Below are 25,771 nucleotides of genomic sequence, written 5' to 3'. Positions count from 1 at the left end.
TTTTCAAAGGTCTTTGGAAGAAAAACACTTGTTTAGCACTGATGACGCGAAAAAAGAAAACAGGTCTTCACGACATGTAATCCTAAGACAAAATCGTGTGTGTGAGAGAGAGAGAGAGAGAGAGAGAGAGAGGGGGGGGGGGGGGGTGGCTGATAGAGAGAGAGAGTGTGTGTGCAAGCGTGTATGTGTGTGTATTTGTGTGAGTGCAGACGAAAGAGAGTGTGTGTGTTTCTGAATAATCATGTGTGTGTGTGTGTGTGTGTGTGTGTGTGTGTGTGTGTGTGTGTGTGTTTGCATGTGTGCAAGCCCACCACCACCATATTTTTTAGTCCATAATTACACAACCGAAGACAACCCACAGAAAAAAAAAAACAACCAAAAAAGTAAAACTGTTTAGATCAGACATTTGAACAACATTCACCATTCACCTCTACAACTAATCACCACGCCACATCATCCCCTGAAATCAACACAGTAACAGTGAGAAAGACGAGAAAAGAATCCCCTCCTCTGCAGTCATCCCAGGGACAAGCCAGAGTCCACCTTTGTCCTTGCATAGCTGGAATTCGCCACAATTTGTCTCACAACCACATCAGGATAACAATCTCATTATCATACTGGTCAATAGAATCATCTGAAAACATTGTCATATAACAAAAAAATAATAATAATGATAACTGTTTACAACTTTTATGTGCCCAAAGTACAAACAGGTGTTGTAAAATGTCTTTATACCAGATCACAACCAATCACAAGTCAGAAGATAACTTCTGACACAACAAAGGCATATGCTGAAAAAAACAAAATCACATAGATAAATCCTTTTTCTTCTTTTTTTAAGGGCACATGTTGGGAAGGGGGGTAGCAGTGGTGGTGGAGGGAGGAGAAGGGGAAGACCTGTGGAAAGAGCCGTGTGGTGGTAGATTGGTTAGAGCACTCAATTCTCACCACAGCTCCCTGGCTTCGATCTCCAGTCTCAGCACACCTGCTGGGTTAAGGGGTGGAGATTTTTTTCAGATCCAGTGCCTGAACACCCTTTGTGTGCATAAGATCAAACACGCATGTTAAAGATCCTGCAGTACATGTCAGTATTTGGTGGGTTATGGAAACAAGATAATACCCGAAAATGGAGTGTGATGGGGTAAAAAGTCATACACGTAAAAAACCCACTGGTACATACAAGTGAACATGGGAGATGCTGCCCATGAATGCAGAAAAAAGTAGGGTATGGGAAGGGACAGTTTAATTCCAGTAATCACTTTTCTTGTGCGTTCTTGTTGCTACTGGAAACATTGCGTCATATATCAAAAAGAACACATACAAAAAAAAAAAGGGGGAAAAAAAGCAGGTAACAAACTGATCACATCACACCTCTCCACTCCTAACACACGCAGTACGGATCAGAGTCCAAAAAGGCCAAGGCAAACAAAAAAAAAGACACTGGAAAGTGATATTTTTCATGAATCTTCACATCTGGAATGCTGCTTGTACCTGGAAGAGGATCATTTCAGCACCTGGAATGACGTGTCTTTTCACTGGATATGAATGAATGAAACATGCCATGAATAATCAGCCATGTCAAATTTCCCACATGTTGGGATGTACCATCATGATCTACACGTAACATCATCTTATCACTGAATATGAATGAATGAATAAAACATCTCCAAGACATGCAATTCATTCTTTCTAATTTTCAGTTCATTCTACTGATAGTGAAACAAATACACTAGCAAGCAGAACCCCCCCCCCCCCCCCAAAAATTAATAATAAGGGTGGCACTGCCCTAAGGTTACATGCTTTCCAAGGGGAGAGCAGCCTGAATTTCATACAGAGAAATCTGTTGCGACAAAAAACGATACAATACTTGAGTAATATGATCAATAGGATCAAATTGGATTGTTAGTTTTTTCAGCCTGACATAAGCAAGTATTGAGTAAAATTACCCACATACTGTATTCTGCAAATGGAAATCAAAAACTGGATGTGGACTGCATATCTGAGAATTAAGTGGGAAAAAAAAGTCAGAGGTGATACACATACATTTTGCGTAAATAATACAAAACCCACCCTGAAAGAAAAGGAAACTGCTGCTATAATATGACGTCTGTTAAAACAATATTCAAAACAAAACGAAACAAAAAACGTAAAGATTACTTATTTTTGTCAGTCACCATGTGAAACAATGTGAATGAGATTTCAGGCAGATGAGTCACATGACAGATGAGGAGTCACATGACAGATGATGAATCACATGACAGATGACTGGTGAAGACCAGGAGCATGGTGAGAGGATTGTGAGGGGTGGAGGTGGGGCAGGAGAGGGGGAAGGGTAGGAAGGAGGGTAGGTGGCAGGGGGGAGGGGGGGGTTCAGTAATCAGGGGTGGGGGTCATGACGGTCTGCACAAAGTCCGAGATCTTCACTTGACCGGTGGGGGAGATGCCCGCCTCTCTGAACAGTGTGTCCACTGCAACACACACACACACACACACATGTAAAGAAAAATGTGTAAACTCACACACACACATAAACACACACACACACATACACACACACACACACACACACACACAAACACACACAAACATACGGATATAAAATTATACACAAAATGAGCAAACATACAGATACACATGTAAATAAAAATGTGCATAAACACACACACACACACACACACACACACACATCAATGACAGCATGTGGTGACACCACATCAACGACATCTTCTTGCTGTGGCAGGGCTCGCAGAAAGACCTGCAGACCTCTTAACGACACATCAACACTTTTCATCAAACCATCAAATTCACAGTCCAGTCATCCAGACAGTCCATCCCATTCCTTGACATTCTCATCAAATTTGATGACGGCTTCATCCTCACTGAACTGTTCACAAAACCCACAGACAGTCATGATTACCTCCACCATCGTTCATGCCATCCTCATCATTGTAAAAACAACATCCCCTGCAGCCAGTTCCTGAGGATCCGTTGCCTTTGCTCCAAGACTGAAGACTTTGAAAAACATGCTGCTTGGCCAAAGGAATGATTCAGCGCTTATAGCTTTTAGAGGCGTTTGATTGGCTGAGAGCGGGCGGGCCCGTCTTTTCACTGTTAGCCGCGCGAAATTTGGCCAAGCAGAGCAAACCAATAGGCCTAGTTTGCATCAGTTTGACATGGTACAGTATATGACACCAAAACATGCTGCTACCATCATGGGCATGTTCCTCAGCCGTGACTGCAGAACGAGCAAACTACACCAGGCTCTGACAAAGGCACGGAGTCTCCCCAGAGCTGAGGTGTTGATGTACAGGACCAAACCCGTCAACACCAGGGTCCCCTTCGTCATCACTCATCACCCCTCCAACCCACGACTACGTCACTGGCTCAGGGAGCAACAGGCACTACTCCACACAGTGCACGCATGAAAAAGGCTGTGCCTGATGTGCCTGTTGTTGGGGAGGGAAACTCCAGGAGCATCCCAAACCTGATCATGCCCTCCTCCCTTCCCCAAGTCATGCCTACGCAAGAACAGGCTGGGGTGGTGAAATGTAACGACAGGTGCGTCATCTGTAGGGAACATTTGGTGGAGGGCAAAGGTTTCTCCAGCAAAACCACCGGAGATATTTTCAGCATCAGACATAGCATGACCTGCAGGTCTTCAAACATCATATACCTGCTCTTCTGTCAGCAGTGTCGTGGGGCCCAGTATGCAGGAGAAACAAGAAATACACCAAGAACACTTTTCTACCTCCACAGGTCACACATCCTGCAGAACACCAGCACCCATGTCACCAGACATTTCAATGCAAAAAAGATCATTCACTGCGTGACATGAGGTGCATGCCCATAGAGCAGGTCCTCACAGACAACCACGCTCACAGATACACAAGGGAAGAGTTCTGAATCAGCAAACTCAGGACACTCTATCCTCAAAAAAAAAAAAAAAAAAAGGGGGGGGGGGGGGAGGTTGAAAGAAGGCGAACTAGATTCATTCTGAACTTGACATCATTGTACTTTTGTAGTCGGACAGTGTTGTTGATTTTTTTGTTTTCTTTTTTATCATATATTTATATGCACAAACTGTGCAAACATACAGATACACAGACACATACACATACTAGCACACACACACATACACATACATAAAACATGCAAACAAAAAATCTATTTAAAAAAAAAACAAACCCAACCTACCTTCATTGCGGCTGAGCTTTTCACCCAGACTGCTGAGGATCTGTCGGATCTCTGCGGCACTGACGTAGCCACTGTGTGACCTGTCCTGGGCCAGCAGCGCCTCCTGCAGCTCTCGCTGACAGTTCTCCACCGTGGAGTGCTCATGCATCGCGTCCAGAAAAGACGCAAAGTCCAGCTGGCCATCCGCTGCAAGGGCACGCAACACATGTATATGTGTGTATGTACACATGCGATGCGAGTACACAAGCACATAGTTGCATTCGCATGCAGGCATGCAAACACACCTGCACGCACATACACAGATGAACATATGCACGCAAGCAAGCACACACACATGGTTGTAGGCATGCAAACACACATACGCTCACACGTACACGCACGCACACACCTGCGTGTGCACACACACACACACACATATATGCACATACAAACACACACATCTCCATGTGAACATGCACACACACCAACACCCACCACATGCTCGCATGTGCACAAACACGCTGCGCACACACAAACACATGCACACACCACACCACACATAAACACACACGCAAACATTCACACCCCTGCTTGTATGTGGGCGCTTTCACACACACACACACACACACACACACACACACACACGCACACACACACGAATGTGACACTAATGGAAGATATGCTTCTTGAAGTTCTCACACACACACACACACACACACACACACACACACACACACACACAGCAAACACACACAGCAAACACACACACACACACACACACAAAGATGACACTCATGGGAGACATGCTTCTTGAAATACTTACACACACGTACACACATATGCACACACACACACACACACACACACTACACAACACACACACACACAAACACACACACAATGGTGACACTAACGGGAGACATGTTTCTTGAAGTACTTAGTGATCTCCTCCCTCGTGGGGCTGAAGCTCAGTGACCTCATAATGATGGACAGGTCTCCCTCATGGGTGATGTAACCCCGGCGGGCATGGAAGTCGAAACATTCCTTGAATTCTGCAATGTTCACCAACCTTTCCCTGTCATGTTTAACTAAGGACATCAACTTATAATAAACAATTAGGAAAGAAAGAACAGCGTGTGTGTGTGTGTGTGTGTGTGTGTGTTTATTCATTTTCCCATTTAGTGTGTGTGTGGCTGTAGTGTATGTTGTATGAGTGCAGGTGAGAGAGCGTGTATGCGCTCATGCAAGTGCACTGGAAGTGTGGTACATAAACCTGGGTGGGAATGTGTATAGGGAAAAAAGAAAATAAATAAAATAAAAGGGGCATTTTTTTCGACTCTAAGAATGTACGAGGTTTGAGTTCCGAATCCGTCCAAGTAATGCTCGGCGATTTTTTTTTTTTTAACTAGCAATCCGATAATCCCAAACAATTCATTTAAAAGTTCCTCTCTTAAGACAATGGACAATCTAAAAATAATTATCGACCACAGATCATACAAATAAAACAAAGCTGGGCGTGGTCCCCTCCAGACATAGGCTATTCATCGAATGATTCAAATCAGCACCAACTTACCTTCGATTTTGCTCTCACTGAAATACCGCGCCTGAAATCAAAACCAACAAGTGAGTAAATCGTGAATGTCATATATTTGCCACACAACAAATCTGGAATTTATACTTTAAGAAACTGTGAACGATTTTTCGAAAGAAAGGAATGTTTTACCCACCATCTTGGAGCCAGGGAGTTACTGTTCTTGCGCCTGGATCAACTGTGAGAGTAACTGCGCTTGGTTGCACATGGCAAAAGTTGACGTCAGAACTTTCTGACCAGTCGGGCGGACAAGTCTTATTTAACAACAATTGAACACGAACTTGGTTGGATGTGATCGCTTCGTGCAACGTTAAGATTTGATCGATCGCAATCATGAATTGGAACAAAGCATTAAAAATCACAGGCTTTGTTGGAGCGACAGTTTGTGGTGGGTGTTTGGCCAACGCGTATATAAAATCGAATAGCACGGTTGACTCTGAGAGGGCGATGACTGAAAATGAAACGCCGCCCACGAAAGCCATGACATTGAAACAAGTTCATGTGTATTTCCGACATGGGGCGAGGACACCCATACATGTTATTCCAGGACTAGAGGAGGTAAGTACTTTATCATTATTACACCGTCGACCGGTGGCAGCATCCCTCACTCAGCCTCTGGCTTTCCAGAAAAAGGGCTAGTTTCATTTTTAAACGGGTGTCAAAGAGTGCAAACTGATCCGTATACCACAGCTGCTGTTTAAAAAAAAGAACGAGAGAGAGAGAGCAGATCCCTTATTTTCGCATAAATTCAACTCGCTGATCAGGCTTTTAGATACTGAGCTATTGCATCAGAAGAAAAAGCCGGATTGTGAAATCGCAATGGTTCGTTTCGATTGCATCAGTCAAGAACAAATTCGTTTCCAGCATTTAGTAACATCACGTTCATTCTTGCAGTTCTTGCAGCTGCTTCCAAAGAGGTACGTTTATGGGTACTACCACTTTCTAGCAATACCAGATGACCCCTGTGGCCAGTGCTGCTAATCACAGAACAACTGCAAGTACCAGTGCACTTAGAACAGTACCAATGCACCTAAGTCATAATATGTGCAGTACCCAGCTGCAAATCAGTGCATCCTTGTCACACAGACTGTTGAAGGAGTTCCTTCATTTCTGCACCACCATAACCTCAAACACCATTTATCTCCTCCGAAGTCACCCAGTCATTAAGTCAATAAATCTGCACTTCCACCTTCAGGGTTTAAGACAAAAATAAACCCTGCAGACCAAATTGTATGTGTGTTGGGGGGTTGGGAGTGTGCATGAAAGGGGTTGATATCAGTATATATCAACATGTCTGTGTTTCCTGCTTTCTGCCTGTCTTGCAGAGATGGTTAACGTTTTATTCACTTTGTCAGTTGTGTGCTTGGGTTCAAGGATAGTCATGTCTGATTACAACTACAAGAGAGTGTGCATGGTACATGTTATCTTGTAACTGGAGTAGAATGAGTTAGAGATGTGGACATGTTTTGGATAGAGGGTTTTAAGGTTGCAGGCAAATAGGAGGATCACTCTTATTAGTGAATTCACCAGTGTGGTGGTCAGGGCATGATTGCCAATAAGGTGGATTCACAGCCATTGTTGTAGCAGCTGAGAAGCATTGTCCTTGAAATCCTCTGACGCATGGCGTCAGCTTGGAACCCTTTATAAGAATTTATAAATCATTAGATAACTTTTTTTTTCTTTTTCTTTTTTGTAATTTGTTAAATCTGTGGTTCAGTTTTGTGTTCCACTGGTGTTTGTCTTAGAACTCAGTTTGATGTTTATTTATTTGTTTGTTTATTTATTCATTTTGAAATACTTTTTTTTATAGAGATTTATCTCTTCTTTTTTTTCCGTTAAGTCAAACTGAGTGACTTATCATCATCAGATGGTTAATGGCTTTGCAGGTGACATATTCCAAAGATTTTGTGCTGCGCACACCTTCTCATTTCAAGTTCAAACACAGAGTGCTTGTTCTGCCTGACTTGAAGCCCCGGGGGGTGTCGGATTTTGAGACCCACTACAAGAAAACCCCGCTCAAGGTTGGTTCCTAATCTACTGTGTGTGTGTGTGTGTGTGTGTGTGTGTGTACTTGATTGATACTGCACTTGCAACACACACTCTGTGTGTGTGTGTGTGTGTGTGTGTGCGTACTTGATTGATAATGCACTTGCAACACACACTCTGTGTGTGTGTGTGTGTGTGTGTGTACTTGATTGATACTGCACTTGCAACACGCACACACACACACACACACACACACACACACACACACACACACACACACACACACACACACACACACAAATATAGAACATAACAATGTAATGTGCACACACACACACACACACACACACACACACACACACACACACACACACACACACACACACACAAAGAAAATAAAAAGACGACAAACAAAATGAATAGAAAGAAAAGACATCAAAAAGAAAGAGGGATAATGAAGACGAAAGAAAAACGGAAAAGTTTTGAAAAAGAAAAAAAAAGAAAGAAAAAAAAAAGATAGAGAAGAAAAAGAAGGAAAAAAATCTTGCAGAGAAATAAAACGAAGAAAAAGTGTTGTAGAAATGACGCTATCCTAAATATGCTGTCTGCTTAATATATTTAAAATATGACTTCTGTCCATTCAGTTTGGATGTGTTTTCATTTCATTCAAATGTAGAAAGATAACATGCATTGTTTCAATGTGGATATCTTTTCTTTTTTTTTTCTTTTTTTTAATATATCCATTATTTCAGTGTGGGCATGAATAGACGATGGATTGTTTCACTGTGTGGTACCCAGGGAGGGGGTTATGCTAGAAACCTGACCACGTTTGTTGGCCAAGATGTCATTTTGAAAAATATATCAAATCCTTTCATTGTGGGCATGAACGGACGATGGAAATATATCCAGTCCTTTCAACTGGGGCATGAATGGACAATTAAAATATATCCAGTCCTTTCAACTGGGGCATGAATGGACAGTTCAAATATATCAAACCCTTTCAGTGTGTGCATGAATGGACAACGAAAATATATCAAATCCTTTCATTGTAGGCATGAATGGACGATGGAAATATATCCAGTCAATTCAACTGGGGCATGAATGGACAATTAAAATATATCCAGTCCTTTCAACTGGGGCATGAATGGACAGTTCAAATATATCAAACCCTTTCAGTGTGTGCATGAATGGACAACGAAAATATTTCAAATCCTTTCATTGTAGGCATGAATGGACAATGGAAATTTATCCAATCCTTTCAACTGGGGCATGAATGGACAATTAAAATATATCAAATCCTTTCAATGTGGGCATGAAATGGACAATGAAAATATATTGAACCCTTTCAATGTTGGCATGAAATGAATGATGAAAATGTATCGAATCCTTTCAATGTGGACATGAATGGATGATGAAAATGTATCAAACCCTTTCAACTGGGGCATGAACAGACAACGAAAATACATCAAATCCTTATCAGTGTGGGCATGAAATGGACAACGAAAATATATCAAACCCTTCAATGTGGGCTTGAAATGGACGATGAAAATATATCAAACCCTTCAATGTGGGCATGAAATCGACAATGAAAATATATCGAACCCTTTCAATGTGGGCATGAAATGGACGATAAAAATATAACGAATCCTTTCAATGTGGGCATGGAATGGACGATGGGTTGTTTCATTGTGTGGTTCCCAGGGAGGGGGCTACGCTGGAAACCTGACCACGTTCGGCCAGGAGCAAATGTACTGTCTGGGACTGAGTCTCCGGCGTGCTTATGTTGACGTGCACCAGTTCCTGACAGAGGGGTATCAGCCAGAGGATGTTTAGTAAGTGGTGCCTCCATGTTTCTTTGTCCATTTCTTCTTCTTTGTTCCTTTCTTTTTTCTTCTTCTTCTTCTTAATTTTCTTCTTCATTCGTGGGCTACAACTCCCACATTCACTCGTATGTACACAAGTGGGCTTTTAAGTGAATGGCCATTTTCATCCCTCCCGCCATGTAGGCAGCCATACTCCATTTTCAGGGGTGTACATGCTGGGTATGTTCTTGTTTCCACAACCCACCGAATGCTGACATGGATTACAGGATCTTTAATGTGCATATTCGATCTTCTGTGTGCACATACACACAAAGGGGGTTCAGGCACTAGCAGGTCTGCACATATGTTGACCTGAGAGATTGGAAAAATCTCCAGACTTTACCCACTAGGCGCCGTTTCCGAGATTCAAACCCGGGACCCTCAGATTGAAAGACCAATGCTTCAGCCACTCAGCTATTGAGCCCATCCTTTGTCTGTTTGAATATCAGGGTATCTGTAATATCATATAAAGGGACATATGGAGCCCAGATGGAGTGCTTCTGTGCAAACCACTGTTATTCCGCCAAGTAGGGATCAGCTGGAGCAGTCTCCCTTAGCTCGTTGTCCATACACAAAGCACAAAGACCTGCCAGTGCCTGAAGCCCCCCTCGTGTGTATAATCACATAGAAGATCAAGTACACACGTTAAAGATCCTGTAATCCATGTCAGCGTTTGGTGGGTTATAGAAACAAGAACATACCCAGCATGCACACCCCTGAAAACAGAGTATGGCTGCCTACATAGCAGGGTAAATAGCCTACATGGCAAGGTAAATAAACAAAATGGTCATACATGTGAAATGTTACACGTCTGACTGAGTGTGTATACATGTGTGTGTGCCTGAAATCTCATTGAATGACACAGGAAACGAATGAATAAGCACCCAATGGAGGTCATCAGTCATCTCTACCCAGGTAGGCAACCTGTTGGGCAGATGACCCCAAGTTTGTGAAGCGCTTAGAACTTGGTCTCTGACTGAGGATAGATGCTATATAAGTATCCATATCAAATCAGATCCTTGAGAAACTGAAACTGTGAATGATGACGTGTTGCAGCGTGCAGTCCACCAACATTGATCGAACCATCGCATCGGCACGCTGCGTGATGGCTGGTCTGTTTGGGAAAGAGGACCTGGACAGAAACGGTGAGAGCAGTCAGCGTGCCATGTCAGAGTTCGGCCGGTAGATGTTGGACCTCCAGCCCGGTGTTCAGGGTTGGGGGCACCATTTCAGCATGGGTGTTGTGTTGTGTCCATGGGAAAGGCACTGTACTCTGATTTTCTTTTGCTGGGAGACCCAGGCGTGAATGGGGGGGGGTACCTGACTTGGGTCAAGGAAAGAGAGGACTGGACTCTCCCTTCCTGTGCCGAGCCAGTGGATATGACACTGGCTGCCCTGATGGCTGTAAAGACTGTGGTACCTTTATCCTCCAGAGGACTTCAGCAGCAATGGTGAGGATAGTGAAAGGATCTCAGCAGAAATGGTGAGGACTGTTAGAGAATAGTTAGTGGATATTTACAGAAATGGTGAGGACAGAGGACCTTAACAGAGATGGTGAGGACAGTTTCTTTCTTCTTTGCTGCTCCTCACATCTGGAACAACCTTCCTCATCATATCCGTGCATCTGATTCTATTTCTGCTTTTCTCTCATCACTAAAAACTCATCTTTTTAAAACCTGTCTATAAGCACTCTCAGCTTCCTTTTCTCCAGCACCACCCATGTCAGCTCACTTTGGATGTATGTTGAGTGGGAAAAGGAGAGTGTGAGTCAGGGGGGGGAGGGGGTTTTGAGAAAGAGTGGTTATGAATGTTTTATGTACCGTAAAGTTCGGTCTATTGAGCGCACTGGTATATAAGCCGCACCCACTAAAGTTTGGAAAAAAAATGAACTTTATACATACATAAGCCGCACCGGTTTATAAGCCGCACTTATTTCTGGTACCAGAACACATACTGATACAACAGAAAAGCTGTCGATACTGTAGGTTATGAAATAAACACAAGCGGCAAGTGGGAACAACACAAAGAAAAGCAAGCGAAAATACTGCTAGTGCCACAAAAAAATAATTAATAAACACAACGAAAATAAGATCCATAATTTAGGGATAGTCACATTTATTGAACGTCATCCTGCTCACTGAATCCACTAAAATCTTCGTCTTCAGTGTCCGAGTTGAAGAGAACCAGCACAGCTTCCTCCGCCATCTTGTCACTGACTTCCCTCGCTTTCACTTCATGAACATGAAGGTGGAGGTCGCTGCTGGTTCATTGCTTGCACTGTCATCTGCTAGGTCGATCGTCTTCAATTTGAAGGCTACATCATAGGCATAACGTTGCGTTTTCGGCATGATGAGGGTGTATGCTTGAGCAGAGTAGAACTGAATGCTGATCTGAAGGCTTTAATGTGTGCGGATTTGATTTATGAAACGTGAACAGTTAGCACACTATCCTGAAGCTCATCCCAAAATTCATGGACAGAAATCATGATTTTGGTGAGTTGAAGGGCAGCTAAGAATAGACGAGAACGTGACACTCCCGGGATCGTTAAAATCCGCAAATAAGCCGCATCATTGTATAAGCCGCAGAGGTTGAAGCTGGGGTAAAAAGTCTTGGCTTGTAGACCGAACTTTACGGTAATATTTTTCTTTCATGTAAAGCACCCTGAGCTCTTAGAGAGAAAGGGCGCTGTATAAATGTACATTATTGTTAAGAGGGCCTCAACAGAAATGGTGAGAACGGTTAGTGGGTCTCAACAGAAATGGTGAGAACTCTTAGAGAACAGTTAGAGAACCTCAACAGAATTAGTGAGAGCAACCAGATGATCTCAGCAGAAAAGGTGAGAACAGTTAGAGGATCTCAACAACAATGATGAGAACAGGTTGAGAACAGAAAGGGGGTCTCAACAGAAATGAATGAGAAGCGTTAGAGAAAAGTTAGAGAACAGTTAGAGGATCCTTGTGTCTATTGTTAAGGAAAAAAATTCATGTTATTAATTGCATATTTGTGTGTTTGCTCGAATGAGCATTTGTTTGGGGTTGGGTTTGTTTTTTTCAGTTTTTGACTTCACCCTTTTTTGTTTGTATGGTGTTATCAAAAAAATACATGTATGTTACATTTCAATGATGGCCAGGAGGCATGTAAAATTAACTTGCCTTGCTTTAGCTTTGCCTTGCCTCTCCATGCCTTGCCTTGCCTTGCCTTGCCTTGCCTTGCCTCTCCATGCCTCGCCTTGCCTTGCCTTGCCTTGCCTCTCCATGCCTTGCCTCTCCATGCCTCGCCTTGCCTTGCCTTGCCTTGCCTTGCCTTGCCTCTCCATGCCTTGCCTCTCCATGCCTTGCCTTGCCTTGCCTCTCCATGCCTTGCCTTGCTTTAGCTTTGCCTTGCCTTGCCTCTCCATGCCTCGCCTTGCCTTGCCTTGCCTTGCCTCTCCATGCCTTGCCTTGCCTTGCCTTGCCTCTCCATGCCTTGCCTTGCCTTGCCTTGCCTCTCCATGCCTTGCCTTGCCTTACCTTTCCTCCTTGTCTTTCCAGGGCCTGTGACCATCCCAGTGTGGCTCACGCCGGACGAGGTTCTGTTCCCCAACTCCCACGTGTGTGAGGTGGTGAGGGAGGCCAACCATGCCGCCATGATTCACTTTGACAACATTCCGGGCATCAAGGAGGACCGGGAGGTCATCGAGAAAGTCATAGGTAGCGTGAGTTGTGTGTGTCGTGTGCCTGTGTTGTCATCGAGAAAGTCATAGGTAGCGTGAGTTGTGTGCGTCGTGTGCCTGTGTTGTCATCGAGAAAGTCATAGGTAGCGTGAGTTTTGTGCGTCGTGTGCCTGTATTGTCATCGAGAAAGTCATAGGTAGCGTGAGTTGTGTGTGTCGTGTGCCTGTGTTGTCATCGAGAAAGTCATAGGTAGCGTGAGTTGTGTGTGTCGTGTGCCTGTGTTGTCATCGAGAAAGTCATAGGTAGCGTGAGTTGTGTGTGTCGTGTGCCTGTGTTGTCATCAAGAAAGTCATAGGTAGCGTGAGTTTTGTGCGTCGTGTGCCTGTGTTGTCATCAAGAAAGTCATAGGTAGTGTGAGTTGTGTGTGTCGTGTGCCTGTGTTGTCATCGAGAAAGTCATAGGTAGCGTGAGTTGTGTGCGTCGTGTGCCTGTGTTGTCATCGAGAAAGTCATAGGTAGCGTGAGTTGTGTGCGTCGTGTGCCTGTGTTGTCATCGAGAAAGTCATAGGTAGCGTGAGTTGTGTGTGTCGTGTGCCTGTGTTGTCATCGAGAAAGTCATAGGTAGCGTGAGTTGTGTGCGTCGTGTGCCTGTGTTGTCATCGAGAAAGGTAGCATGAGTTTTGTGCTTCGTGTGCCTGTGTTGTCATCGAGAAAGTCATAGGTTGCGTGAGTTGTGTACGTCATATGAAAGGTAGTGAGTGTGCGTCATGTGCCTGTGTCGTCATTGAGAAAGTCATAGGTAGCGTGAGTTGTGTGCGTCATATGAAAGGTAATGAATGTACGTCACATGCCTGTGTCATCATCAAGAAAGTCATAGATAGTGTGAGTTGTGTGTGTCGTGTGCCTGTGTTGTCATCGAGAAAGTCATAGGTTGCGTGAGTTGTGTACGTCATATGAAAGGTAGTGTGTGTGCATCTTGTTCCTGTGCCATCATAGTGGAAGTCATAGGTAGGATGAGTTGTGTGCGTCATGTGAAAGGTAGTGAGTGTGCGTCATGTGCCTGTGTCATCATTGAGAATGTCATAGGTAGCATAAGTTGTGTGTGTCATATGAAAGGTAGTGTGGTGTGCATCTTGTGCCTGTGCCATTATAGTGGAAGTCATAGGTAGCATGAGTTGTGTGTGTCATATGAAAGGTAGTGAGTGTACGTCATGTGCCTGTGTCGTCATTGAGAATATCATAGGTAGTTTGAGTTGTGTGCGTCATATGAAAGGTAGTGAATGTACGTCATATGCCTGTGTCATCATCAAGAAAGTCATAGATAGTGTAAGTTGCTTGTGTCATTGCCTGTGTTGTCATCGAGAAAGTCATAGATAGAGTGAGTTGTGTGCGTCGTGTGCCTGTGTTGTCATCGAGAAAGTCATAGGTAGTGTGAGTTGTGTGCCTCGTGTGCCTGTGTTGTCATCGAGAATGTCATAGGTAGCGTGAGTTGTGTGTGTCGTGTGCCTGTGTTGTCATCGAGAAAGTCATAGGTAGCGTGAGTTGTGTGCGTCGTGTGCCTGTGTTGTCATTAAGGAAGTCATAGGTAGTGTGAGTTGTGTGCCTGTGTTGTCATCGAGAAAGTCATAGGTAGCGTGAGTTGTGTGCATCCACAGCAGTTCCGTCTGAGACATTTAGTTCAGAAGCTGGCACATCATGGTGTCGGAGGGTGAGAAAACAAAACGAGCGCAATCTCACTGTTTGACCAGTACTCGAAACTGTGCCCGCTGTGTCTGCAAGTGTCTCTGTCTGGAAGCATGCTTAGCGAGAGAATAGCGCAGCGGCCGCCTCCCACAAACCACATAGTGTTATTTACAGAGCACCAGTCACCCCCCAACCCCCCCCACCCCCGCCTCTCCCCCTCCCCTCCCCTCCCCTCCCCTTTCTCTGCGTCCTCCACACACACCACGCATCACCACAGGTGGCTACACATGGCGCGAAGATGGTATCGCTCCTGACTCATCAACACACGTACGCACAGAAAGTGCTGACCAAGTACCGAAGCAACTGTTAACTCTTCACACAACAGTAAATGGCTGCAAAATGTGTTATGTAATGTAGTGTAGTGTAAATATATATATATATTTATATATAGAGAGAGAGATGTGTGTGTGTGTGTGTTTTGAGTGACAGATGTTTCTTTGTGTGTGTGTGTGTGTGTGTGTGTGTGTGATGCTTTTAGATAAGTTACCCTTGTCATAGTTTTTATAGTTATGATCAACAACAGAAAAGTTCCTGATAAAGTAAACGAAAGCACACACACACTGCGCGCGTGTACACAGAGAAAGAGAGAGAGAATGCACAACCTAAATTAATATAATATATATGTATGAGAGAGAGAGAGAGAGAGAAATATTTTCATGTCTTTTGATCCCAGTGGAAAGTTAATAATGGACTGCATACTACCTGCTTTGTGTATGTGAAGTTTGGAACCACATCATTAGACACACGTGTCAGTAAGTACAAACAGCCGTGACAAAAGGAGAGAGACACAGAGAGAGGGGGATAGGAGGATGGAGGCGGACGATGGAGTCAGATTTATAAATCATATCACATCGCACATATCGCCACATGTCATGCCATAGACCTTGACAGCAATGCTACATAGATACGTACATCATCACGCATACAAGCTGTTTTGCATATGTGTTTTCTTCTTTATGATGACTGACAAAGACAGCAACAATGACACCAACATTTAGACGCATAAGAGGGGGAGAGAAAGATAGAGAGACTGACAGGGAAATAGACTGAAAAGAGATTAGACAGACACAGAGAGAGAGGGACACACACACAGACACACACACACACACACACACACACACACACACACACACACACACACACACACATGGGTGCCAAATATATTTTGCCTATGTGACTATGTCGTGCCACAGACCCAGACAGTTTCAGTTTCACTTTCTCAAGGAGGCGTCACTGCGTTCGGACAAATCCATACACGCTACACCACATCTGTTGAGCAGATGCCTGACCAGCAGCATAACCCAATGCGCTTAGTCAGGCCTTGAGTGCATGCTTACATATTTGTGTACCTATGAAAGTGGATTTCATTTTACGTAATTTCGCCAGAGGACAACACTCTCGTTGCCATGGGTTCTTTTTCAGTGCGCCAAGTGCGTGCTGCACACGGGACCTCGGTTTACCGTCTCATCCGAAAGACTAGACGCTCAGTTTGATTTTCCAGTCAAACTTAGGAGAAAGGGCGAGAGCGGGATTCGAACCCACACCCTCACGGACTCTCTGTATTGGCAGCTGAGCGTCTTAACCATTCTGCCACCTTCCTCCTCCTAGACAGCAGTGATACATGGATACGTCATCATGTATACACGTTGTTTTGCATGTGAGTTTTCTTTACATGAAGACAAAGACAGCAACAATAATACACACACAAAGACCCATGCAAGAGAGAAAGAGAAGCAGAGAGTGAAAGTCAGACAGAAAGAGCGTGAGTAAAAATGTATTCCAAAATATTTCCCATGGACGCACATGGAAAAAAACAACAACAAAAGGGTCCAAGGTAATCCAGAAAGCATGAGCGCTCGCAAGAGAGACAGAAAGAGAGAGAGAGAGAGAAACTGCTGTACACATTTTGAACAAACCATGTCAGAGACCCAGACAAATTGATATACACATCTGCATGCATAAAACAAAAGGTTGTTTACCAAGCCAACACCAACACTTAATGCATCACGTAACAAGAACAGGACAACAACAACAACAACAATAGCCTACTCACGTAACAGTCACACCATCATCCTTGTTTTCTCCAGCTATACACTGTGCCATCACTTGGTACAATCAAACTTGCCAGTAACTCCAATTGTCTCGTGGAGGATGTGAGGTCACACACACTTACCTCAGTAACAATACCCTTCCGGCAAAATTCACACTGTTGACTTGCTGTCCCACGCTGTCTTTTCACTTCATAACATTTTACCAACAGATTTTCCAACTGTACCTATGCATACAAATGACTAGTAAACTTTTAGCCTGACTTCAGATAAAAGATAGGCTAGAACTGGCTGTGATAGGCCTGACTTGAACCCGTTTCTTCATCTTCAGACTCAAAGTCCTTAAAGTCCTTCTCTCACTGACTTAGTCACTGTTCGATTGCTTGAGATATTTTTTCTTAATCTTATCACAAGCTTAAAACCCAAGCCATGCATGGTTCTAGATATCTAATCAAATATTAGAATAATAACTACTTACATAGATTTCAACTAACACATAGATAATACAAAATTTAGACATCCATATATTGCTTTCATGTGATTGTGCGCATGATAAGATCTATCATCTACACACACAAACTCCTATTTATTGTCTTTGGTGAATGAAATACTTTTTATTTTTGTCCACTAATATATATATATATATATAGAGAGAGAGAGAGAGAGACTGGAAGTAAATTAGGGATTCAAAAGCTCAAAATTAATTCAGATTGCACTCTCTGTGTCTTTCTGTATCCATTCTCTCCCTGTTCCCCTCTCTCTTACTCATGTGCACCGATAACCGATCTGCATGTAAGTGTGTGTGTGTGTGAGAGAGAGAGAGAGAGAGAGAGAGAGAGAGCATGCTTGCATGCGTGTGTGTGTGTGTGTGTCTGTTTCTGTATGAGTGTGTGTCTGTGTGTACCCGAGCGTGCATGTGTGTGCGCATGGGATCATAACTCTTTGTTCTGTGGCTGAGAAAACACGTTCTGTAACGAGTGTGCCACAATTGTCAGCTGTTCTGTCAAGAGAGTCTTGAGCTGCTGTTGTTTGCTCCTCAGCCCCCACACTTTCCTCAACAAATTGTTGACAGTGGCATGTGTCTCCTCGCCTCCCTGTTCCCCTAACAGTGCCATTCCTGTTCCCCATCTTCTGATCCAACAGATGTTGTTTTGGAATCACTGCAGCATTGGGGAAGACTTGTCTGTAAAATGCCATGTAGCTTTGGATTGATTTTTCTATGTCTTCAACCTCGTCTTCACAGATGGCTCGTTGGTGTGATATGCGCTGATGCACATCTGAAAAAAAAAAAGAGTTCAGATGAGTAAATTTACCGCAGATAACTTTGGCCCTTTCCTGAATGTCCTTGTTTTTAGTGACCTTGTCAATGACACTCTGACAGATACTTCTGTACACGTCTTTCTTCAAATATTTGTTGCAGTGGTTTCCGACCAATGCCCTTGCGTGGTAAGCTTGGGGACAGATCCTGTTTTCCTGCAGAGTCTTGTCCAGATTTGCAGCAATTGGCCCAGTTCGAATTGGCAATGAAGTCATTTTTGTTTTTGTTTCTTTGATAACTTCTTTTTGTTTCTCAATCTTTTTCTGAAGCTGTTTGCTGTTCTTGCGTTTTGCTTGGCATTTGAGATTTTTCAGATAACTCTGCTGCCCCCTGAGCTTCTTGATGTCCATGACATGTTTCTGAAATGGTGCAGAGAAGCTGTCAAATTGGGTACCGTCTCTATCACTGGCAACTGATTTTGCTAGCTGTTCATCCAAATTTTGACATTGTTCTTCCAACAGGTCGTGATGTTTCTTGACAATGCCCAGCAAGATATGAAGGTAGGGTGGTGTCACCTGCTCCAGGTCTATGTCTAATACTGGTTTTCTGACCACATTGTCGTACAACTGTGCATTTTTCTTGTTTTTTCCTGCACAGCGATACTTCCTGTAATCGCTCTTGATTTGAGCGATTGACCTTAGTTTGATGTTTCCTTCATTGCATTCTGGGGGGGGGGGGGGGGGGGGGGGGGGGTTGGATCACTGATTTTGTTGCCGTACAGTACAGACATGGATGGATTCCCTGTGCACCTGCCAAGCCACACAGTTTGGTCAAGAACTCATAATCCCCGAAGACAAAAACGCCTGTTTGTTTGCCTCTCCACTGCATGGTCTCAAGTTCAGTGATTTGGTCTTTGTATGGACCTAGTAGCCTTCTCAGGTTCTCTGGAGTGTCTTTGCATTCAGCAATATTAAAGACGCTAGTACTGAACTTTGAATTGGCATTGACTAGGTTTGCTACTTGGAGCATCAGTTTGAATGACCCACCACCATGATCACCGCCAATCTTAATCCAAATTTCGTCCTCTGGAATGCTGCCATCATGCCATGACAGTCGACCCTGAGTGTCATAATCATCCAGCAATTTGGTGACATAATCTGGGACATTCTTGATTCCTGCACAAGGTGTGGGAACCAGCTCCATCTCCTTTGCATCCTTATTCCAGATTTCTATAGTTCTCATCTGGCCTTCTACTCCTACATGCTGTGCTTTTTCTTTCTTTTCACTGGCGTAATGTACCCCAAGCCTTCTGTAGAGACATTTCAGCGTTCTGTATTTTGTCAAACTGATGCCTAGTATTGAACGCGCTGCTGCACCTTCTTCTGCTGTTACAGACACTGGGGCACATTGGGCCTCACTAAGGACCAGTTGTTTCCGTGCCTTACATGCTGTCTTCAGTTGTGTGCCCTGTTGCTTGGCTGCATCTTGTTCCGTGTCTCCAGATACATTCAGCCGGATTTTGTTCATAATTTTGGCTCTCTTCTTTCTCAGTGGTGTTGGGGCCTGTGCTGATCTTTTCCGGGGTTTCGTTATTTTTTGGAAGATGAGTGGTTGTCCACCAGTTTGGCACTTGATGGTCATTCTATCTCTGGACTCTGACAGCTTAATGTAGGCACATTTTGTGAAATACCTTTCCTCTGGTTTCGTCAGTGGTGCCTTCAGACGACTCAAAGGCCTCAGAATGTGATTTTTGAATGGAGACAGTGCTTTATCTACACCAGAGCGAACTCGCCTAAGTTTAGGTGCAACTTTAAAATGTTTAACTGGCGTTGAAGTAGAATCCAAGGTGTCAGAAAAGGAAACGTCTTGAACAGGCCGGTGGTCTGGTTGGGGGCTTGGTCTTAAACTGAAACTTTTTTTTTTTTTTTTTTCTCTGGTCGTCTGCCTTTGCTCTTTGCTCTGCTGTTGAAAATGTGAACAAGCTGAACACTGGCTGGCTGGGACACTGGGGTCAAAGTGACACCACAACTATGACATTGTTTCAATATCTGCTGACGTGCGGGCTATTGTTGTGGATGCGTTTTCACGTTTTGGTAGAAATTGTAGCTTTGTGAAACAAGAAGCACAGATCGAGTTTGAGTGCACTCCCTCCGTATCTTCCAACACATTCAAGCTGAAAAACGTGATGATTTCTGAAGCAACACTAACACACATGTTTTCTGTTGTTTGCTCCTATCTTTTTCTGATCTCTTGGACCTTCTCCCACACAGTCTGCATAAGGAATTTAAACGCTCTAAATGTTCAGATAGTGAATGATCACTTTGATCCATCTTGATGGAATCGACCCCCCAAAATAAAACCGACATGAACAAAACAGAGAATATTGACAAACAAGTATTTGTTGTTGAAACAACTACTACCTTCCACAGATAAGAATGACAGACAACTGCTTGTTGCTACGACTAATTGATTCTACGACTTATCTCCATTTATACATAAGTAACGCTGATATACAAACAATTATTTGCTACAACAGTAACGTATTTATTCTACTTCTTCATCCTTATTCCAAATGACATACAACCATCTGTTACTTCAACAACTTACACCACTTTATTATTATTATTTGTATTGTTATTATCATGAAATAATATACGGTCTCAGATTAAGGCCAAAGAAATATTATGCTCCCGGCCCTAGCCACCCCTCCCTCTCCCAAGCGGGTGAGAAAACTCGCGCACGGGACCTTCACTGGCTGGCTCAGTGAACCCCAGCACACATCAGTTACACACACTTGAAATAACAAGTAAAATCTTTACTCACAGACCTATATTTTGTCCCAAATTTTTCCAGCTTACACAAGACACATTAAGCATCAAAATGTAGAAATATCTAGTCTCTGAAAACTTGATGTCAAAAATTACATCAGTTTTAACACCACTAAACACATCGATACACACACAACAGCACAGTGTGAAAGCGTGGGAAAGAAGCGGCGGGAAGGGAGAAAGAGGCCGTGAGTGGTACAAAGGTCTGGCACAAGCCAGCTTTAGTAGAGCCAAAGAACAGTTGAACTTAATCGTCAGATTTGGAAGAGGGTAAACTGCCGTGGGAAGGTAGTGAATGTACATCATATGCCTGTGTCATCATCAAGAAAGTCACAGGTAGTGTGAGTTGTGTGCGTCATTTGCCTGTGTTGTCATTCAGAAAGTCATTGGTAGCATGAGTTGTTTGCATCATGTGCCAGTGTCGTCATCAAGAAAGTCATAGGTAGCATGAGTTATGTGTCTGTGTCTTCATTAAGAACAGTCATAGGTAGCATGAGTTATGTGCCTGTGTCTTCATTAAAGTCATAGGTAGCGTGAGTTGTGTGCGTCGTGTGCCTGTGCCGTCATCAAGAAAGTCATAGGTAGTGTGAGTTGTGTGCGTCATGTGCCTGTGTCATCATTGAGCAAGTCATTGGTAGCGTGATTTGTGTGTGTCTTGTGCCTGTGTCTTCATTAAGAAAGACATTGGTAGTGTGAATTGTGTGCGTCGTATGCCTGTGTCGTCATCAAGAAAGTCATAGGTAGCATGAGTTATGTGCCTGTGTCTTCATTAAGAAAGTCATAGGTAGCGTGAGTTGTGTGCATCGTGTGCCTGTGTTGTCATCGAGAAAGTCATTGGTAGTGTGAGTTGTGTGTGTCTTGTGCCTGTGTCTTCATTAAGAAAGTCATTGGTAGTGTGAGTTGTGTGCGTCGTATGCCTGTGTCGTCATCAAGAAAGTCATAGGTAGCATGAGTTATGTGCCTGTGTCTTCATTAAGAAAGTCATAGGTAGCGTGAGTTGTGTGCGTCATGTGCCTGTTTCATCATTGAGCAAGTCATTGGTAGCGTGAGTTGTGTGTGTCTTGTGCCTGTGTCTTCATTAAGAAAGTCATTGGTAGTGTGAGTTGTGTGCGTCGTATGCCTGTGTCGTCATCAAGAAAGTCATAGGTAGCATGAGTTATGTGCCTGTGTCTTCATTAAGAAAGTCATAGTTAGCGTGAATTTGTGCATCGTGTGCCTGTGTTGTCATCAAGAAAGTCATAGGTAGTGTGAGTTGTGTACCTGTGTTGTCATCGAGAAAGTCATAGGTAGTGTGAGTTGTGTACCTGTGTTGTCATCGAGAAAGTCATAGGTAGAGTGAGTTGTGTGCTTCGTGTGCCTGTGTTGTCATCGAGAAAGTCATAGGTAGAGTGAGTTGTGTGCTTCGTGTGACTGTGTTGTCATCGAGAAAGTCATAGGTAACGTGAGTTGTGTGCTTCGTGTGCCTGTGTTGTCATCGAGAAAGTCATAGGTAGCGTGAGTTGTGTGCTTCGTGTGACTGTGTTGTCATCGAGAAAGTCATAGGTAGCGTGAGTTTTGTGCGTTGTGTGATAGATAGCCCGAGTTGTGTGCGTAATATGAAACGTAGTAGTGTGTGTCATGTGCCTGTGTCCTCAGTTAGAAAGTCGTAGGTGACATGAGTTGTGTGTGTCATATGAAAGGTAGTGTGTGTGTGTCATGTGCCTGTGCTATTATAGTGGAAGTCATAGGTAGTGTGAGTTGTGTGCTTCATATGAAAGGTAGTGTGTGTGTGCGTCATGTGCCTGTGCTATTATAGTGGAAGTCATAGGTAGTGTGAGTTGTGTGCTTCATATGAAAGGTAGTGTGTTTGCGTCATGTGCCTGTGCTATTATAGTGACAGTCATAGGTAGCACGAGTTGTGTGTGTCATATGAAAGGTAGTGAGTGTGCACCATGTGCCTGTGTCGTCGTTGAGAAAGTCGTAGGTAGCGTGAGTTGTGTGCGTCGTATATTAAGTAATAGTAGTAGTAGTAGTAGAAGTTGTAGTTCTGCATTGCATTGTATTGTTGGTCATTGTCACAACAGATTTCTCCGTGTGAAGTTCGGGCAGCTCTCTCCTTGGAGAGAGTGTCACTGCAGTGCTGTGCCGCACCCTTTTCCTTTCTTTCACTTTCTTTTTTCTTCCAGTTCTGCCCGCAAGTGTATCTGCTTTCTTCTCAGAGTGGATTTTTCTCACTGATTTTTTTGGCCAGGGACAACCCTTTAGTCGCCGTGGGTTCTTTTACATGTCTCCTCTGTCTTCCTTGTGACAACCCTTTAGTCGCCGTGGGTTCTTTTACATGTCTCTCTGTCTTCCTTGCGACAACCCCTCAGTTGCCATGGGTTCTTTTACATGTCTCCCTGTGTTCCTTCTGACAACCCTTTAGTTGCCATGGGTTCTTTTACATGTCTGTCTGTCTTCCTTGCGATAACCCTTTAGTTGCCGTGGGTTCTTTTACATGTCTTCTCTGTCTTCCTTGTGACAACCCCTCAGTTGCCATGGGTTCTTTTACATGTCTCCCTGTGTTCCTTCTGACAACCCTTTAGTTGCCATGGGTTCTTTTACATGTCTGTCTGTCTTCCTTGCGATAACCCTTTAGTTGCCGTGGGTTCTTTTACATGTCTCCTCTGTCTTCCTTGTGACGACCATGTAGTTGCCGTGGGTTCTTTTACATGTCTCCTCTGCCTTCCTTGTGACAACCCTTTAGTCGCCGTGGGTTCTTTTACATGTCTCCTCTGTCTTCCTTGCGACAACCCTTTAGTCGCCCTGGGTTCTTTTACATGTCTCCTCTGTCTTCCTTGTAACGACCATGTAGTTACCGTGGGTTCTTTTACATGTCTCCTCTGCCTTCCTTGTGACAACCCTTTAGTCGCCGTGGGTTCTTTTACATGTCTCCTCTGTCTTGTGAGAACCCCTCAGTTGCCATGGGTTCTTTAAATGTCTCCCTGTGTTCCATCTGACAACCCTTTAGTTGCCATGGGTTCTTTTACATGTCTCTCTGTCTTCCTTGCAACAACCTTTTAGTTGCCGTGGGTTCTTTTACATGTCTCCTCTCTCTTCCTTGCGGCAACCCTTTAGTTGCCGTGGGTTCTTTTACATGTCTCCTCTGTCTTCCTTGCGACAATGCTTTTGTCGCCGTGGGTTCTTTTACTTGTCTCTTTTGTCTTCTTACCATTTCTAGTTGCTCATCACTGTTTCTTGTGCAGTTCACCTTGCTCCCCACTTTTTCTGTTTGCCCTTTAAAATGTCTCGCAAACATATCTGCTTAACTTGGTGTGTCACATGCACACACACCCTTCTTACATTGTGTTTACATGCGTGTGTGTGTGTGTGCATATGTATGCGTGCCAAGGTGTGTGTGTATCCATGTGTGTGTGTGTGTATGAGTGTGCAGTTTGTGTTCGTATAATGTGTGCATTTGTGTGTGTGTGTGTACATAGTATGTGCATGTGTGTGTGCATATGTATGCGAGTGTGTGTGTGTGTGTGTGTGAGTGTGTGTGTGTCTTTTTTGTGTGTACACAGTGTCTGTGCACGGGTGTGTTTTTTCCCTACAAACTGAGCAGGTCCCTGTTTCCAATGTGTGCAGGCTACGAGTCGGAAACACCGCTGAACTTTATCTTCCTGCGAGACGATCTGATCGCCAGAGTGGTGAGAGTCCCCTTGTGATACCTGATAATCTTACCTGTGGATAAGCATTACTTGTACCCAAATACCTGGTAACCTTACCTGTGGACAGGCGTTACTGGTTCCCAAATACCCGGTAACCTTACCCGTGGATAGGCGTTACTGGTTCCCAAATACCCGGTAACCTTACCCGTGGATAGGCATTACTGGTACCCAAATACCTGGTAACCTTACCTGTGGACAGGCGTTACTGGTTCCCAAATACCCGGTAACCTTACCCGTGGATAGGCGTTACTGGTTCCCAAATACCTGGTAACCTTACCTGTGGACAGGCGTTACTGGTTCCCAAATACCTGGTAACCTTACCCGTGGATAGGCGTTGCTGGTTCCCAAATACCTGATAACCTTACCCGTGGATAGTCGTTACAGGTTCCCAAATACCTGATAACCTTACCCGTGGATAGGCGTTACTGGTTCCCAAATACCTGGTAACCTTACCTGTGGACAGGTGTTACTGGTTCCTAAATACCTGATAACCTTACCTGTGGATAGGCGTTACTGGTTCCCAAATAACTGGTAACCTTCCCAAATACCTGGTAACCTTACCTGTAGATAGGCGTTACTGGTTCCCAAATACCTGGTAACCTTACCTATGGACAGGCATTACTGGTTCCCAAATACCTGATAACCTTACCTGTGGATAGGCGTTACTGGTTCCCAAATACCTGGTAACCTTACCTGTGGATAGGCGTTGCTGGTTCCCAAATACCTGGTAACCTTACCTGTGGATAGGCGTTGCTGGTTCCCAAATACCTGGTAACCTTACCTGTGGACAGGCGTTACTGGTTCCCAAATACCCGGTAACCTTACCCGTGGATAGGCGTTACTGGTTCCCAAATACCTGGTAACCTTACCTGTGGACAGGTGTTACTGGTTCCTAAATACCTGATAACCTTACCTGTGGATAGGCGTTACTGGTTCCCAAAT

At 44.0% G+C, this 25,771-nt stretch overlaps 2 protein-coding genes across 2 annotated transcripts in view; one reads left to right on the top strand and one right to left on the bottom strand.

The window, feature by feature from the left end:
* Positions 1-246: 246 nt before the first annotated feature.
* On the bottom strand, positions 247-5,950 carry LOC143278119 (calmodulin-like protein 4). The gene is made up of 5 exons (XM_076583152.1): positions 5,901-5,950; positions 5,747-5,777; positions 5,088-5,225; positions 4,195-4,380; positions 247-2,468 (listed from the first exon to the last, which is right to left on the bottom strand). Exons 1-5 carry the CDS (start codon positions 5,901-5,903, stop codon positions 2,371-2,373), a joined length of 456 nt encoding a protein of 151 aa, XP_076439267.1. The 5' UTR covers positions 5,904-5,950; the 3' UTR covers positions 247-2,370.
* A 7-nt stretch (positions 5,951-5,957) lies between these two features.
* The window catches only part of LOC143278117 (lysophosphatidic acid phosphatase type 6-like), a 34,681-nt gene continuing 14,867 nt past the window's right edge, over positions 5,958-25,771 (top strand). The window contains exons 1-6 of the mRNA XM_076583150.1: positions 5,958-6,322; positions 7,651-7,785; positions 9,452-9,582; positions 10,669-10,757; positions 13,143-13,301; positions 24,747-24,808. Of these exons, the coding sequence (XP_076439265.1) occupies positions 6,098-6,322; positions 7,651-7,785; positions 9,452-9,582; positions 10,669-10,757; positions 13,143-13,301; positions 24,747-24,808 (801 nt within the window). The 5' untranslated portion in view covers positions 5,958-6,097. The remainder of the gene's footprint in view (positions 6,323-7,650; positions 7,786-9,451; positions 9,583-10,668; positions 10,758-13,142; positions 13,302-24,746; positions 24,809-25,771) is intronic.

The sequence above is a fragment of the Babylonia areolata genome, chromosome 35 (assembly GCF_041734735.1).
Source record: "Babylonia areolata isolate BAREFJ2019XMU chromosome 35, ASM4173473v1, whole genome shotgun sequence".
Classification (NCBI taxonomy): domain Eukaryota; kingdom Metazoa; phylum Mollusca; class Gastropoda; order Neogastropoda; family Buccinidae; genus Babylonia; species Babylonia areolata.
This window is presented reverse-complemented; position numbering and strand designations above follow the sequence as displayed.